General features: G+C 52.0%; 1 protein-coding gene across 1 annotated transcript; it reads right to left on the minus strand.

Moving 5' to 3' along the window:
- Window positions 1-6,203: 6,203 nt before the first annotated feature.
- On the minus strand, window positions 6,204-10,431 carry GDF2 (growth differentiation factor 2). Its single transcript, XM_060126817.1, has 2 exons — window positions 10,086-10,431; window positions 6,204-7,153 (listed from the first exon to the last, which is right to left on the minus strand). Exons 1-2 carry the CDS (start codon window positions 10,429-10,431, stop codon window positions 6,204-6,206), a joined length of 1,296 nt encoding a protein of 431 aa, XP_059982800.1.
- Window positions 10,432-14,548: the final 4,117 nt, after the last annotated feature.

Consider the following 14,548-nt stretch of genomic DNA (forward strand, 5'->3'; position numbering starts at 1 on the left):
CCTAGGGTAACTGTGGGTGCAGCTCCCACTGGCACCTCCAGGAGGCGCTGTGTGCCAGACAATGAGCCGGGCGGGGCGGGGCGGGGGTGGTGCTTTGAACTGGGATCAGTTGTGAGGTGTGTCTGGCGCTCTGAGTAGTGACCAAGGTCCTAACAGCAGTGGGAACATCACCCACATGCTTTCTCTGCAGGGGGTAAACCTCTATGAAGCGCGTGGCTGCCTTGACTCTTCCCTGCATCAAGCATATTCTGTGCAGTGAGGACAGAAATTCAAGTTTACAGACAATGAAAGTTGTGGCCAGAACCAGCCTAAAGACAAAGCACAGGAGTGCAGGGTCTAAAGAGGTTCTGGGAACGCATGCTTTTTACAAATAAATGCGATTTATTTTTTATTTCATTTTATTTTTTTTGCGGTACGCGGGCCTCTCACTGTTGTGGCCACTCCCGTTGCGGAGCACAGGCTCCGGACGCGCAGGCTCAGCGGCCATGGCTCACCGGCTCAGTCGCTCCGCGGCACGTGGGATCTTCCCGGACCAGGGCATGAACCCGTGTCCCCTGCATCGGCAGGCGGACTCTCAACCACTGCGCCACCAGGGAAGCCCTGAGATTTATTTTAAATTAAATCTGGAGAGAATTTATGCCTAAGCAGTCATTTTTACCAGAGACATAAAACCATAAGAATAGTAAACAAGGGTCAAGTAGGTTTCCTGCTGCCCCAAGTCTGCAAGGTCTCGTGCAGTAAGTATTTGTTCACGGGTGATGCCTTCATTCATAGGTCTTGTTCACATCCTGCTTCTAAGGTGATTTCTCCTAAACCATCCTTCCTCCTATTTTATGGGTGAGGAAGCTGGGGCTTGGGGAGGTTACAGAACATGTCCAAGATCACAGAGCTGAGGAGCAGTGGATTGGCCGAAGGAAGGGAGGACATTGCCATCCTCTCTTACCTGGGCTTTGGTTCCTGTCTCTGTGTCGAAACCCCAGATGTGGACTTGTGGTGAGAGGTGGGGTTGGGGACATGAGTAGGGCCTAGATCCCCTATGGCTTTAGTAACCCCAGCAATGCCATGTCTCTGTGACTCCAGGGAAGATAGTCTGCTGGATGCTGATGTGAAGCCTGAGCCCAGAACATCTCCCCCCATCCCATGGGAATCCACAGAATAAGGCGGATAAGATGGGAGTGGTGGGAATGGTGAATGGAACACAACCTTGGAAATCTAAGAGCAGGTCCACCAGGAGGCCTTGGAACAGGTCATGGGGCAGACCCTGGAAGGCCTGGGGCTCTGCTCAGGCCACTGGGCTCAGCTGTCCTCAACCTTTGATGTCCCTTGAGCATCTACCCTCCAGGAGGGCCGTCTCCTGCTCTCTCCTGTTCATTCCTCTCTCTCTCTCTTTCTCTCTCTCTCTTTCTCTCTCTCTCTCCCCTCTTTCTCTTTCTCTCTCTCCAGGCACTAAGAAAAGTCTCTCTTTTCTTGTGCCAGCTCTTTTCTGGAAGACCAGGGAGCTAGCACCCCTCATACTAGAGTTCTTCCAGCTTTCCCTCTCAATGGTGCTCTTTGGCCTGGTGTACCTGTAGTCCTCTCTGTCCAGTTGTGTTGCCTGGGGTGGCCTCACCCTGTGTCTGGGGTCATCGGTACATTGCTGGTGAGCAGGGCCTGCGCTTCAGATGCTGACCTCACTTTTCCCCCATGACTTAGCGGTTCTTCTTGCATTTCTTTCTCCAGGTTTATCAGACACGTCTGTATATGTATGAACCCCAATAATTAAGAGGCATCAAGATTTTCTCCATGAGACCCCTGGGTCCAGGCAAATCAAGGAAGTAGAGTTGTCTTTGCAGTTCCCAGATGTCTGGCTACATTTCAGGTTTGGGTGCCCAGCACATGGAGGACCTCTGGTGCATGTGCATGGAGAGGGCACATGTAGGCAGAGGTGACTCTTGCTTCCAACCCAGGTACAGGTAGGAAGGCCGAAGATACTGGGAGAGAATGGGAAAAAATGAAGAGGAGGGAAATAAAAAAAGATAATGAGGAAAGAAATGAAGATTCAGAGTGAAAGAGTGTAATAAAAGGTAATAGTGTAGCTCTAACGTTTTTCCAAATATTACTCAGAAAGAGAAACAAGAACCTACATGAACTTTTCCAAAGTACCCGGGAAGCATTTGCATGTCATTTTGGGGGTGATAAGCAAGGACCTCAAGACTCAGTGACCATTGATGTGACCATGAACCAGTGAGTGACCTGGTCAGGACCTGAGCCCAGGCCAGGCAACCCCACACCCGGTGCTCTTCCAGCCACTCTGCTGTTCCCAACTGTCCTCTGCTATTGGCCCCTGAGCTGTCCCTGACTATGGACACCATATAACCTGTCATCCAAACAGAGACCCTAATTTCAATTATACATGGACAACACCTGTTAACCAGGACCATCCCAGGCAAATCAGGGCGATGGTCACTGAGCCAGAGGAAGAAGTCGGCCAAGCACTGCTCAGTAGGAACATGGTCCAGGCGAAGGAAGGACAGTTGGGCACTGATGTGGATGACCTGGAAAGCACTGGAGGTGCAGCCCCAAATGGCCTCCCGAATGCAAGTGTGATACTGGGGTCCTGAGAGGGCCACGAAGCTCACATATTCACTGTCCAGCTCCTTAGCCCTCATCAAGACAGCTCGGGTGTCAGGCTCTCTGGGAGGAAGGGACCCCTCATCCAGAACAGAAGCTCACGGGAGAGAGCCGCAGAGGAGCAGCTGTTTGCTGCAGGCCCAGGGACATCTTTCTGAGGACCGGAGTCGTCTGCTGATGAAAAGGGTTCCCTCGGGGAGGGGTGCTTGTCCTAGTGAGAGGTGTCAGGGAAGCTGAGACAACGGTGTGAGATTTCTACCTGAGTTAGGTGATCTGATTTGAAAAGGAAACAAGTTCCAAAAGGTTTATTCAGTCTGGTCTCACAGAAGCCATCTGTGTGCCACCAGTGCTGCCTGTCCAGTGTATAGTCTCTGGCTTCCTCTTGAAGGCGCATCTGGGAAAAGCGGGACCCCCTTTGTATCAGGCTGCTCCCATGGGAGCTGACACATAGATGGAATGCACCAGCCTTTGAGAGCCAAACAGTGTTGCTGCCTTTGATCACAGACCAGAGAAGCCCCTGGGCCCCCTCGGCGTGGGCCAGGGAGGAGGGGCCGGGCTGGTCCTTTCACTCAGACCCCGGGGAAGCTCTCAGCAGCCAGGCTCCAACACCCTGTTCTACCGGATCTTGTCAGTGTCTGGGCCTGAAGCAGCCTCCAGAGTGTCCCTGGGACTCGGGAAAGCAAGATGCCACCCCCACACAAGCATCTAGAACCAGCTGCATCGTTTGCGGGGCCAGGCACAGAACGAAAATGTGGATCCCTTGTTTAAAATTTGTTATGAATTTCGAGATGGCAAGAGCAGAACATGACACCAAGCGGCCCTGTGGGACTGCCACTTCATATCCGTGATCATCACCCTGAGAGGGTAAAAATGAGAAGGCTTCAGGACACACTACAAATGCAGCATTGACTGTGGCAGTCATTAGTCATTAGGGCTGATTGGCCACATAACAGAGTGTCCAGAGGATGGGACTGTTGGATTTCATTCTCTGGCTGGGGCTGGACAAGCTTTGGAGGGTCTGATGGAAAGAACACAGTGAAATGGAAGGCAGAGGGCATTTCTCAGGATCTCCTTGCAAGTTCTGTCCCAGCACATCCATCCTAATCACTTTGTCCTGAGCCACAACCCACATCAGCCCTCCAGGGAGTGACTGAGGCCAGAGGCCCTTGGGCCTTGTCCCCAGAGGACTCAGTGCCCCAGAGGGCTCAAGATAAGAGGTCAGTAGGACCCCACACCAGGCCAATGGCAACCAGGAGACAAGAGCACTGTAATGTCCCTTAGAGCCAAGAAGTTCAGAATGGGAGCATCAAGAGTGGGGCCAAGGGGTGTGTGTGGGCAGCACTAGAGCTGGGCCTTCATGGAAGGTGGACTTGGGCTGCAGAGCTGGGGGCGGGGCGGCCACGGCAGTCACCTGAGGGCTGAGAACAGCGGGTGGCCTTGAGTATATCTGGCTGGAGCTGGGCGTCTGAGCAGGGATATAGAGGGAGCAGAGGCTGGAAGGGTTGTGCAGGCCCCAGGACACTGGGCAGACAGGATTTATGGCCGGATGTGTCTCTCTGACAGAGCCCAGCCTCCGGCCCCTGACGTGTGGGGAGGTCAAGGAAGGCATGGGGCTGACTGTCATTGTCCACTTGCAAGTATCCACTTCACACCTGCTCACACCCAGGCCCGCATACCCACACACGGGCTCTTACACAGACACGCCCATTCCCCCCAACCTGCAGAGACACCGCCCACAGGTGTCTACTCCTCTCCGTGGCTCTCCTTTCCACTTCCCCCCAGGGAAAGAAGGGCCTGAAGGGGGGCGGTGGGCGGGGTGTGGGGCTAGGGGACCATCAGGCCCAGGCCTCACACTCCAGAAAGGCCACAGATTAGACTCTGAGTTTATTTCCAAGTGAAAATTTGATGCAGACACAGAAATACACCACCGGGACTAAAAGACGTCTGTCATCCCTCCTTACAATTGAGCAACATTGTTGTACCAGGAATTAGCATTTTCTGGAACTCCAGTAATTAAACAATAATGTTTTTATTGCATTTTTGTGTTAAAGCTGTTCTTTGGTTCCATGTAAACATTTAACACAAACCATTAAAAAAAAATATTCTGGGAACTTCAACCAGTGGGAATGGCCCAGGTCTCTCCAGGCCTCCTATAGGCTCTGCTCTGGTCAGCGGTCAGAACTTCCTAGTCCACCCCATTCCATGTGTGACCTCAAGAGTCAGAGGTCCTCTTTTGCGGTCAGTGGGGGAGGAGCCTGGTCCCAAGGCACAAGCCCAGGACCAGGGCTGGACACACATTGCTCAGGAAAGCCAGCGAGTACAGCCATAGCCAATGCGGCCAATAAGGACCTGAGTTCGCCAGTGGCCAGGAGCCCTCACCCAGGAGGACTGGATGTCTTCACCTGAGTACATGGAGTAAGAATAGGGATGTTACAAATACCGAAGCAAGAGTGCATTTATTCCAACAAATTCAAATCCAGGTCTTGTCATCCACCGAGTCCTTGTGGGAGGGGAGCCCATGGTGTGTGATGCTGGTGAACTGGTGGTGCTAAGTAACTGCAGAGACACAGGCCATGGGCTGCCCCATCCCTCAGGGTTAACCGTGCACCCCCTTCCAAACCATCTTGCGTTTGAGTCCCTGGCGGCGAGTGACCCTGTATGAACCAGCAGGTCAAAGTACCTCCAGTCAACAGCGTTCACTGCAACCTGAGGGCTTCCGTCCTGCCTCTCTCCATCCCGCAGTTGCTTTAGGGGATAGTTTTCAGTGACTTAGGGGTCATCTTAAAAAGCACTTGGACACTGAATCAGCACAGGCGCGGAGCAGTCGAAACATGCCCCGGATGTGACAAGCAGCCCAGTCATCCTGCTGGGTACTGGCCGGCCTCAGTTCTGTTTGCCCCGCACTCCCCAGCCACCAAAGTCTAATTTTCCTCAGCTACCAGGCGACCTGCTAAACCTCAGTGGGATACTTAGGGAGGTCCCGGGCTTCGGTGATCAACAGACCTATGGAGACCCGTGGGTTGGAATCATGCCATTGACTGTTGCTACTTGAACTGCCCGAGTTTTGGCTTCCGAGTGTGTGAATTGGGAGTCACGACGCCCATCTCACAGGTTGTGGGAATAACGTGGAGTGGGTGTGGCGCACACAGCCCATTCCTTTCCCCTTCACTCCCTGAGGTTATTGGAATAAACCCCATGCCTCTCACGTCCTTTAATTTCCATTAATCTCTGTGCATCTCCCGTCTATACTCCTTGGCCTCGTTTTCGCTCAGTTTTCTGCTGACTCTGGATAATTTTTCTCTTGTCCCCTTTTCTTCATCTCCCCTTCCACCCCAGCAACACTTCCAGGCTTTCCTCTTCTCCCCAAACCCCCATTGCCCGTCGGCATCCCCTCCCCTGCAGTTCAACCCAGTGGTGTGTGCTTGGGGTGGGTCGTGAGAGGGAGAGCAGGTCTTCACCACAAGGACCTGGTGGCTCCCCTTCCTTCTCCAGGCTGCCACCCAGGTGGACTTAGTCTCTGTCATGCCCAGCAGGACACAGGACCTCTCCCTAGGAGCCCCCTCCACCCTGCCTCCCCCACCCACGGGCCAGCACTACCTGCACCCACACTCGGCCACGCTCATCCCTTCATAGTGGTACTTGAGGGTGGGGACCCCCATGTCATCCTTGTAGAGGATGGAGATGGGGCTCAGTTTGGTGGGCACACAGCAGGCCTTGCCCACCTTCATGGGGAACTTGAGATGCACCAGGGTCTGCACGATGGCGTGTTTCGTCGGGGTCACATCGTCAGCGAGGGGGAAGAAGCAGCCGCCTTTACATTCAAAGGCATCGTACTCCTTGGGCGCGATGATCCAGCTGTCCCAGCCGATGTCCTCGAAGTTCACCCGCAGGGAGGTCTTCTGACAGTGGTTGTTGGCCCCGGCACTCCTCTTCCGCCTGGCCGAAGACGAGCTCACAGCCGTGTGGCTTTGCACATCCTCCTCCTCGTCGTCCTTGTTCTCACCTGCCTCCATCAGGCCGTTCTTGAACAGCTTCTTGAGCACACTCTCCTGCTCGTGGCCGATCATCTCCCTGAGCTCCAGCCTAGTCTCCTTGGTGCCATTGCTGCGGTCATTGGAGAAGACGACAAAGAACGGCAGGTTTTTGGAGCTGGGGGGGACACTGATATCCAGCTTGTCACAGCCCTTCCTGTGACTCTCCACTGTCACTTCCAGTTTGTTTTTGCTCTTAGTGGGGTCTGCTCGGACCCACCTCTTCACAGCACTGGACACCTCAAAGTTCTCCCAGCCCTCGTCCCGGATATCCTGGGACACCAGGAAGGTCTTGGTTCCCCCAGAAGCATCCCAGGCATTGGCTCCATCCAGAACATCATAAATGACCATGTTTCCTTTCAGCTCGTGAGAGGAGTCCACGTGACTTTGACAGGAGAGGTAGAGTCGGAGCTCGGCCCTGGTGATCTGCTCATGCCTGGGAATGGAGACGTTGAAGAGCAAGATGTGTTTCTGGAAAGGGAAGTCTTCTGTGGCGGCTATAGAGATGGCATCTGAAATGCAAATACACGGTGACAGTCATCTGCTGGGAGAGTCTGTTTTCATGACACCAAAGCTGAGACTCATGGTTTAGATGAAAGGGCATCTGGCATGACATTGTCTATCTCTATCAAGTCTGTTTGTTTTCACTTAAGCCCTTAATGTAGAAGCGTATTTTATTTTATTTAAAAGCTTTTTTTATTTTTATTTTTTGCGGTACACGGGCCTCTCACTGTTGTGACTTCTCCCGTTGCAGAGCACAGGCTCCGGACGCACAGGCCCAGCGGCCATGGCTCACGGGCGCAGCCGCTCCACGGCATGTGGAATCTTCCCGGACCGGGGCACGAACACGTGTCCCCTGCATCGGCAGGTGGACTCTTAACCACTGCGCCACCAGGGAAGCCCTAGAAGGATATTTTAAAACGTACATTTGGCATCTTCCAAAGAAAAACAGAGGCAGGAGATGCATCGCATTGAAATTGACAGCTCCAGCTGTTTATTGAGCATTTACTACGTGCCCAGCTTTGCACCAGGAGCTTTGCATATTATATTTCACTTTTCTCTTCACACTGACCCGCAGAAGATCTAATTATTATTCCACTTTTACAGACGTGGAGACTGGGACTTAGGGTGTTTAACCGCCAAAGTGCATACACCCTATGTATGCAACCAAAATGCATATATAACGATCCTCACTTTATTAAAAAAAAAAGAATCAAATAAACATAACAGAAAAGCACACTGTCAGCCTCAGAGTGCAGATCCTGAGCGTATGATTTTAAAGGAGACATCATGGGAGGGGATGGTAAAATTCCAACATTATGGCAATGTTAAAAATCTCAGCATCTAAATGGTGTAAAAAACATTCAGAATTGTAACTTCTGAGCAAAATGAAAGTGGATGATTTTTTTTAATGTTTGAGGGAAAGATATATTAACCTCAACGGCTTGGTCATGTTAGGCATACATAGGCCTTGCCTCTTAGCCGCACAACTGTTTCACTTTCCTACTCCCCTTGCTGACACCCGGCCATGAGCACATCTCTATTATACCATGGCCTGGTCGCAAAGAGGGAAGAGAAGTTGTGTTTTTTGAGCACCTACTATGTGCCAACATGAGGGGATACTGTGTGCTGTCGTGAAACCCGGCAGTATCTGACAGACTGAAGTGCCAATCCTGACTCTCTCCCTTCTAGGCTTGTGACCTTGGAGAAGTCCTGAGTCTCTCTGGACCTCAGTTTCCTCATCTGTAGAATGGGACTCATCCTACCAACCTCCCAGTGTTGGTGTGAGCCTTCAACAAGAAGGCACATGGAACTTACCCAACACTGTCCCTGGTTCACAGCAGATGCTCAATCAGTATTTCTGTGTCCTCCTAAGACCGTCTTCCCTACTTGGGCACAGCTCCCCCACCCCCAAGCACGTGGCCTTTCACACAGCTCTCTGTGTCCCCTCACACAGCATGGATGTGTCAGTCTAGCTCCTGCAGCATGTCGTGAGCCACCGTGGCATATGTGAGTCATGAGTGGGGTCTAAGAGCAGTGCATTAACCACCTGCTGTGCTCTTACTGTGGCACACCTAGAAGATGCCCCTGGGACTGCATCAGACACTTAGAGAACAAGTACCCTCCCCCTCTGAGCCGTACTCAGGCCATCTGTGAAGGGAAGCATAATTGGCCTTCACAGAAGTACTGGCCACAGGCAGGGCTGGGATCAGATCAGAGCACTTGTTTCCAGGACATGGACAATGATGGGGGGAGTGGGGAGGGGTCACTGAGATGGCTGTGAATGCTGGACTCCCAGACTACAGGATTTGGTGATTAGGTCCAGCCAAAGAAGCCTGGCCTTTCCCTAAAGCAGAGGTTACAGACGCGCCCCATGGGCATAGTGAGACACTGGCAGTATCTGTATGACCTGCAGACCACATTAAAAAACAAAAAATTAAGCCCTGCAGACTTCATTTTAAAAAAATTAAGTCAGTGTTTTAGAAACCAGACAAGTTCACATAAAATCCAGAATTTTCTTCTTCTTTTGGGCCATCAGAAAATACAGCCTTGCCGGGCACGCAGCATGACCACAGCATCCTTTAGCTAGGGCGTGTACCTGTTAAGAGTCTGCAGGTCTCAAGCCCAGGAGGGATGAAGCCCTGAGTGCCTGGCTGGTTAGAGAGAGGCTGCAGCTGTAGGGAAAGTGAGCTGTGCAGACAGGTGGGCCTGGGTCAGAATCCAGCTGCGTAACTAATATGTGAACTGGGCAAGTTCCCTCAGAGTCTGCAAGCCTTGGCTTCCCTGCTCACAAGATCATGTCACCTACATTGTGTGAATTAGTGGACATAAGCCCTAAGCTGACATTCGTTATCTTCTAGTCCTCCTAAATCAGTGAAATTATATTTAGAAAATAATTAAGTTGTCCTCAGACAACTACTTCTTGTTGTTAATGCTTCTCTCTCGGAGGCATTTATCTGAATTTTAAACACCTTCTGATGAGAGAGAAATAGACATTCCTTCGGTGTTTAAAAATATACCAGTTAGTTGGAAGCTAAATAAGTTGTCTGTGTCTAAGTAGGAAGGGGACAGTATGGGAAGGGGGAGGTAGGGAAGGGATGGAAGGAAGGGAACTGGCATTCCTTCAGCACCTACTGTGTTAAATGTGGCTCTGGGCTCAGGGAGGGAGAATCTTCTAGAGCAGAGCTGTCCAGTAGAACTTTCTGCAATGATGGAACTGTTCTATAATCTCCACTGTCCTATAGGGTAGCCATAGTCATGCATGATCGCTGAGCACTTGCAGCCAAGCTAGTGAGACTAAATTATTAATTTTATTTCATTTAAATTAATTTAAATTGAAACGTAAAGTCCCACGGGTCCAGTGGCCGCCATACTGGGCAGCGCAGCCTTGGACCACTGAGTCCCCCACCCCGCCCCGGGGCGCCCCGGTGGAGCCGACTCTACCTTCCATGCTGAAGCTGCGCACGATATTGGATGCGGGGGTGGATGTCTTGTCGGTGGTGTATCTGTTGTACAGGTCGATCATGTACTGCGGCGGCTCGGCTCGGGTTTTATCCTGGGAAGGGACCCCGCTCAGGTTGAGGCTGCGCAGGAAATCCACCTTCATGTTCTCCAGGAACATCCTCAGGTCGAAGGTGCCCCGCTCCCGCTCACCTCCGGGCCCGCCTAGCAGGCGGTGGGCATCTGCCCCAGCCGACCCCCGCCCCCGGATCTCCAGTGGCTTCCCCTGCGCGGAGCAGGCCAGCAGGGAGAGCACAGGCAGGGCCACCCAGAGCGCCCCGCGGCACATCTTGGGATGCTCTAGCCCTGCTCCGGAGACTGCGGCAGCCGCGGTGTGTTAGCGGGTGCGGGGAGGAGCCGGGAAGGAGCCGGCCCGCATTGTCCTGCCCACCGCTCTGCACTGCGCACCCGGGCCAGTTCACAGGCTCTCACCCGCCTGCCGTCCCCGAAGTGCCCTCCGCTTGTTCTTATCTGGCCCTTGATGCTGTACTCAGGCCTCTTATCTAAGGGAGCTCTCCGTTAATGAAGGCTCTATAAACATCTGACAAACACACAGGGCTTGTGGGAAGGACACGGCCTGCTGCAAAAATCTGAATTTCTCCGTGGGGTTATCGCCCCCTAATTAGGATCCTTTCTCATTTCCTTGCCAGCTCTGTTCAGAAGAATCTCGAGACAGGGTGACATGTGCTCCATCTCCTGGGCCACACAAACAAAGGATCCAGGAAACAAACAAGACCAAAAAGTCCTCCAAATATAGAAACAACAGCACAAAACTCCCAGAAGCCCCCTGGCTAACCACTGGAGCCAGGGTGGGTGGTGGAGTGGAGGCTGTATCGGAGTTAGTAAGAAGCCTGGTTCCTGTGGAACTGGGATGTGCATTTGTGGCTCAAGCGCTCGGTGCCTGGGTTTCTCATCTGTCAAGCGAGTTCCCGAGCCTTAGAGATCATGGGTGGAGGTGGCACGTACAATTTAGTGAGTTGGTGGGGACTTTGGAGTCAGACCAGATGTGGATTCAAATCCCATCTCCCTCACTTATACCTCACAAGCATGACCTGGAGCAAGTCGCTTCACCTCTCTGAGCCTCGGGTTCAGAAGAGACTTGCGAGGATTCTTCAGGTGATTATGTGCTAACCATCATGGCGGTTGCCTTAAGCCCCAGTCAGTTGGGTGGCTGCATTCCGGCTGCAACTTCTCCACCCCAGGGTCTGACTGACCTGGGAGCTGGGGAGGAAGCCCTGTGCCGGGCTGCTCTATGAAAACACCACTTACACACAGAATCCTGCTGGCCCTGGGACCCCAGAAGAGCCCTGTCACTGGTCTGGGCGGTGCGGTCTTGGCTCACGTCAGCTGAGTGGCTGCTTGGACCACACTTGTCAGTCAGGAGAACCATATGACCTGGGAGACAAAGGAGGAGGGAAGCTCTGAGGCCAGTACATGCCCAGGAGATGCTCCCCCCTGAGGAAGCTGACAAGCCGTGGCCCAGTCGGGCCCTGCGAGACCCCAGAGTCTGTGTTGTTTTAAGGGCAGTGGGCACACACTCAGATCTGTCCATTTCCATCATGTGTGGGTTTGACCACAGCAAAGAATGAGCATAAACATATTCTGGGAGTCTACTCTGAGGAGGATTTGAATGTGAAGTTTTTTCAAGCTGGCAGGGTCCTGGGGAGAGGGTTCAGGTTCAGGAAGATGGACAAGGGGCCAGGGCGGTCGGAGTCAGAGATCCCGGGTGTGCACCCAGCTTTTCCCCACCCCTGGTGGGGGGTGGAGTGAAAACAGGAATCCCCAGTGGCCAGGCCCGGACGGAACTTGCTGTCCCCGTACTTTGGGGCCACTGCCAGGGAGGATGGATGGGAAGGGTGCAGCTTCAGGAGTGCTGCTTGCAGAGGGGGCAGGAAGCATGCTGGGCTTTGAGCCAGCTTAGTGCAAGAACTCCCTGAAGCAGGGAAAAATGAACGGGTGCACAGCCCAGGAAGCAGGACTGCAGCTTCGCAGCAGGGAGAGGGCTGGGAGGAGCTGGGGAGCTGGGCAGGCATCCCCCACAGGGCTCTAGTCCCTGGAGGCAGCCCAGAAGCCTGTCACATTCAAGAGGTGGAGTCAAGGGATGTAACTGGGGGTGGCCTGAATGTGCTCTTGAAGCTGGAGGAGTTGCTATCTGACGTTTTCTTAAAAACATGACAAATATTTTTTTCTGATTATAACAGTAATATGCAGTGCAGATAATTTGGGACGTGCAAAGTATTAGAAAGGAGATAAAAATAACTTGCAATCTCACCACCCAGTGATGGCCACTGTTACCATTTTGAGATTACATGCAGCTCCACAATCCCCTATTGAAAACCCTTGTGGCCAGGGGTGTTTCGAAGTTCAGAAAGCTTCAGATTTGGGTAATTTGGCATGGAGTGTATACTGTAATATCCCCAGTGGGCTTGGGGGTGATCCCCTATACTCAAACACATTGACATTTCTGCAGTGAAACAAAAAAAACCCCACAGATATCCATTCAGGTCAGGTTTTATCATGAAAGGAATTGAAAGAAACTTCAGGTTTTCTCTTTTGGATTTGGGGATCTCAGATATAGGACTGCAGACCTGTTTACATATGGCCGTCACCACATCTGGCCGTGGAGGCTGCATGTGAACACTGCCTGGAGGTCCTGGTCACATAGACTGTGATGAGGATGGCGCCCCCAGAACTGTGCAGGACAACATGCCTCTGTATTTCTGGAGTGATCTGCCCCACAAATTCAGAGTATCAATATGTCCACATCTCCTTTATTGTTTTGAAGTAATTGCATGAGACCTCCTGATCCATATTATTGGAAAGTCTGTTTTTCTCTCTCAGGTCATCCCTTTCCTGAATTGTCCAAGAGCCCTGTAGGTTTATTTAGTCCAAAGGAGATGGAGGTGGAATGGTATCAGTCCAACTTCTTAATGCTGGAAGCGGGAAGTGGGATAGAGGTCCTGGCAGGTCCCACCTGCTGTTGCTTCTCAGTGACACTCAGCTCTGCTGCTGGGGTGGGTGTCACACATCTTATAGCTGCTGGTGCACAGCTGCTGGGATGCCCTGGCTGGTCCAGGTTTCTGCCCGGGTGCCCCATGGTGTCCCCCGTTGGGCACCAAGGTAACAGCTTTCTTAGACATCCTCCTAGGCTTACCCTTTCTCTAGAAGGCACTCCCCTGTGGCAGGTGGCTGGGTTGAGAGAAGAGGTCAGCTGTGATCACACTCTCATCCCATCCTGCCATCTCCCACAAATTTCTAGGTCCTTATGGGGACCCTGAGTTACCAGCCTAAACTCCCACTTTCCTCAAGGTGATCTAGAGACCTTGCTACCTTTCTGAACATATGGGCCTTGGTCCCTCTGGACAGATCCCCTTAACTCTAGATCCCCTTAACTCTAGATCCCCTTAACTCTAGGTCTTGTTCTAGGGAACAAGGTTTGGGTCTTGTTTTGTCTTTCCCAGATGACGTGGGGTCCTCATACAAAAGGACCCGCTCCCTCTCCTTCCACCAGCTTTCCCTTCTTGGGGAAGGGCTGCCTTAATTGAGCCACAAATGGTCTTATTTACCACTCCTCTCCCCCTCTTCTCTTCCCCCAAGTAGTGTAGCATGTGATGTATCAATTCCACTTCTGTGTATATATCCAAAAGAATTGAAAGCAGGGTCTCAAAAAGATATTTGTATACCCATGTTCATAACAGCATTACAATAGCCAAAGGGTGGAAGCTACCCTAGAGTCTATTGATCAATGAATGGATAAACAAAATATAGTACATCCATGCAATGGAATATTACTCAACCTTAAAAAGGGAGGGAATTCTGACACATGCCGCAATGTGCATGACCTTGAGGATATGCTAAATAAAATAAGCCGGTCACAAAAGGACAAATATTGTATGACTCCGCTTATATGAGGTACTTACAGTAGTCAAATGCATAGAGATAGAGAGTAGAATGGTGGTGGCCAGGGGCTGGGGGGGAGGGGGGAATGGTGAGTTACTGATTAACTGTGATACAGCTGCCTCTGCGGGGTCAGGAGCCCCTTCCATCACAAGAAACTTGACTACAAGACACCTGTCCTTCCGTTAACCTCTCAAGCTCCACTCTCACCCACACATTGCTCAGAGGAATGAAAACTGGACTGACCTTGAGGCTGTAAGGGGAGAGCATGAACCAGGCAGAGCAGCAGGTATGTCATTTCCCAGCTCTGGGCCTCGCCTCCCTGAGATCCTGCTTCCTCTTGGCACACGGTAAGTACTCAGCCAATGTGCACTCTGTCTCTGGACTGTGCCCAGGTGGTCAGCACATTTATTAGAACAGTTGTTCTTAAAGCGTGGTCCCTGAACCACAGCAGTAGCAGCACCTGGAAACTGGTTAAAAACGCTAAGTCTTGCCGGAATCAGAAAGTC

The sequence above is a fragment of the Lagenorhynchus albirostris genome, chromosome 16 (genome assembly GCF_949774975.1).
Source record: "Lagenorhynchus albirostris chromosome 16, mLagAlb1.1, whole genome shotgun sequence".
Taxonomy (NCBI): domain Eukaryota; kingdom Metazoa; phylum Chordata; class Mammalia; order Artiodactyla; family Delphinidae; genus Lagenorhynchus; species Lagenorhynchus albirostris.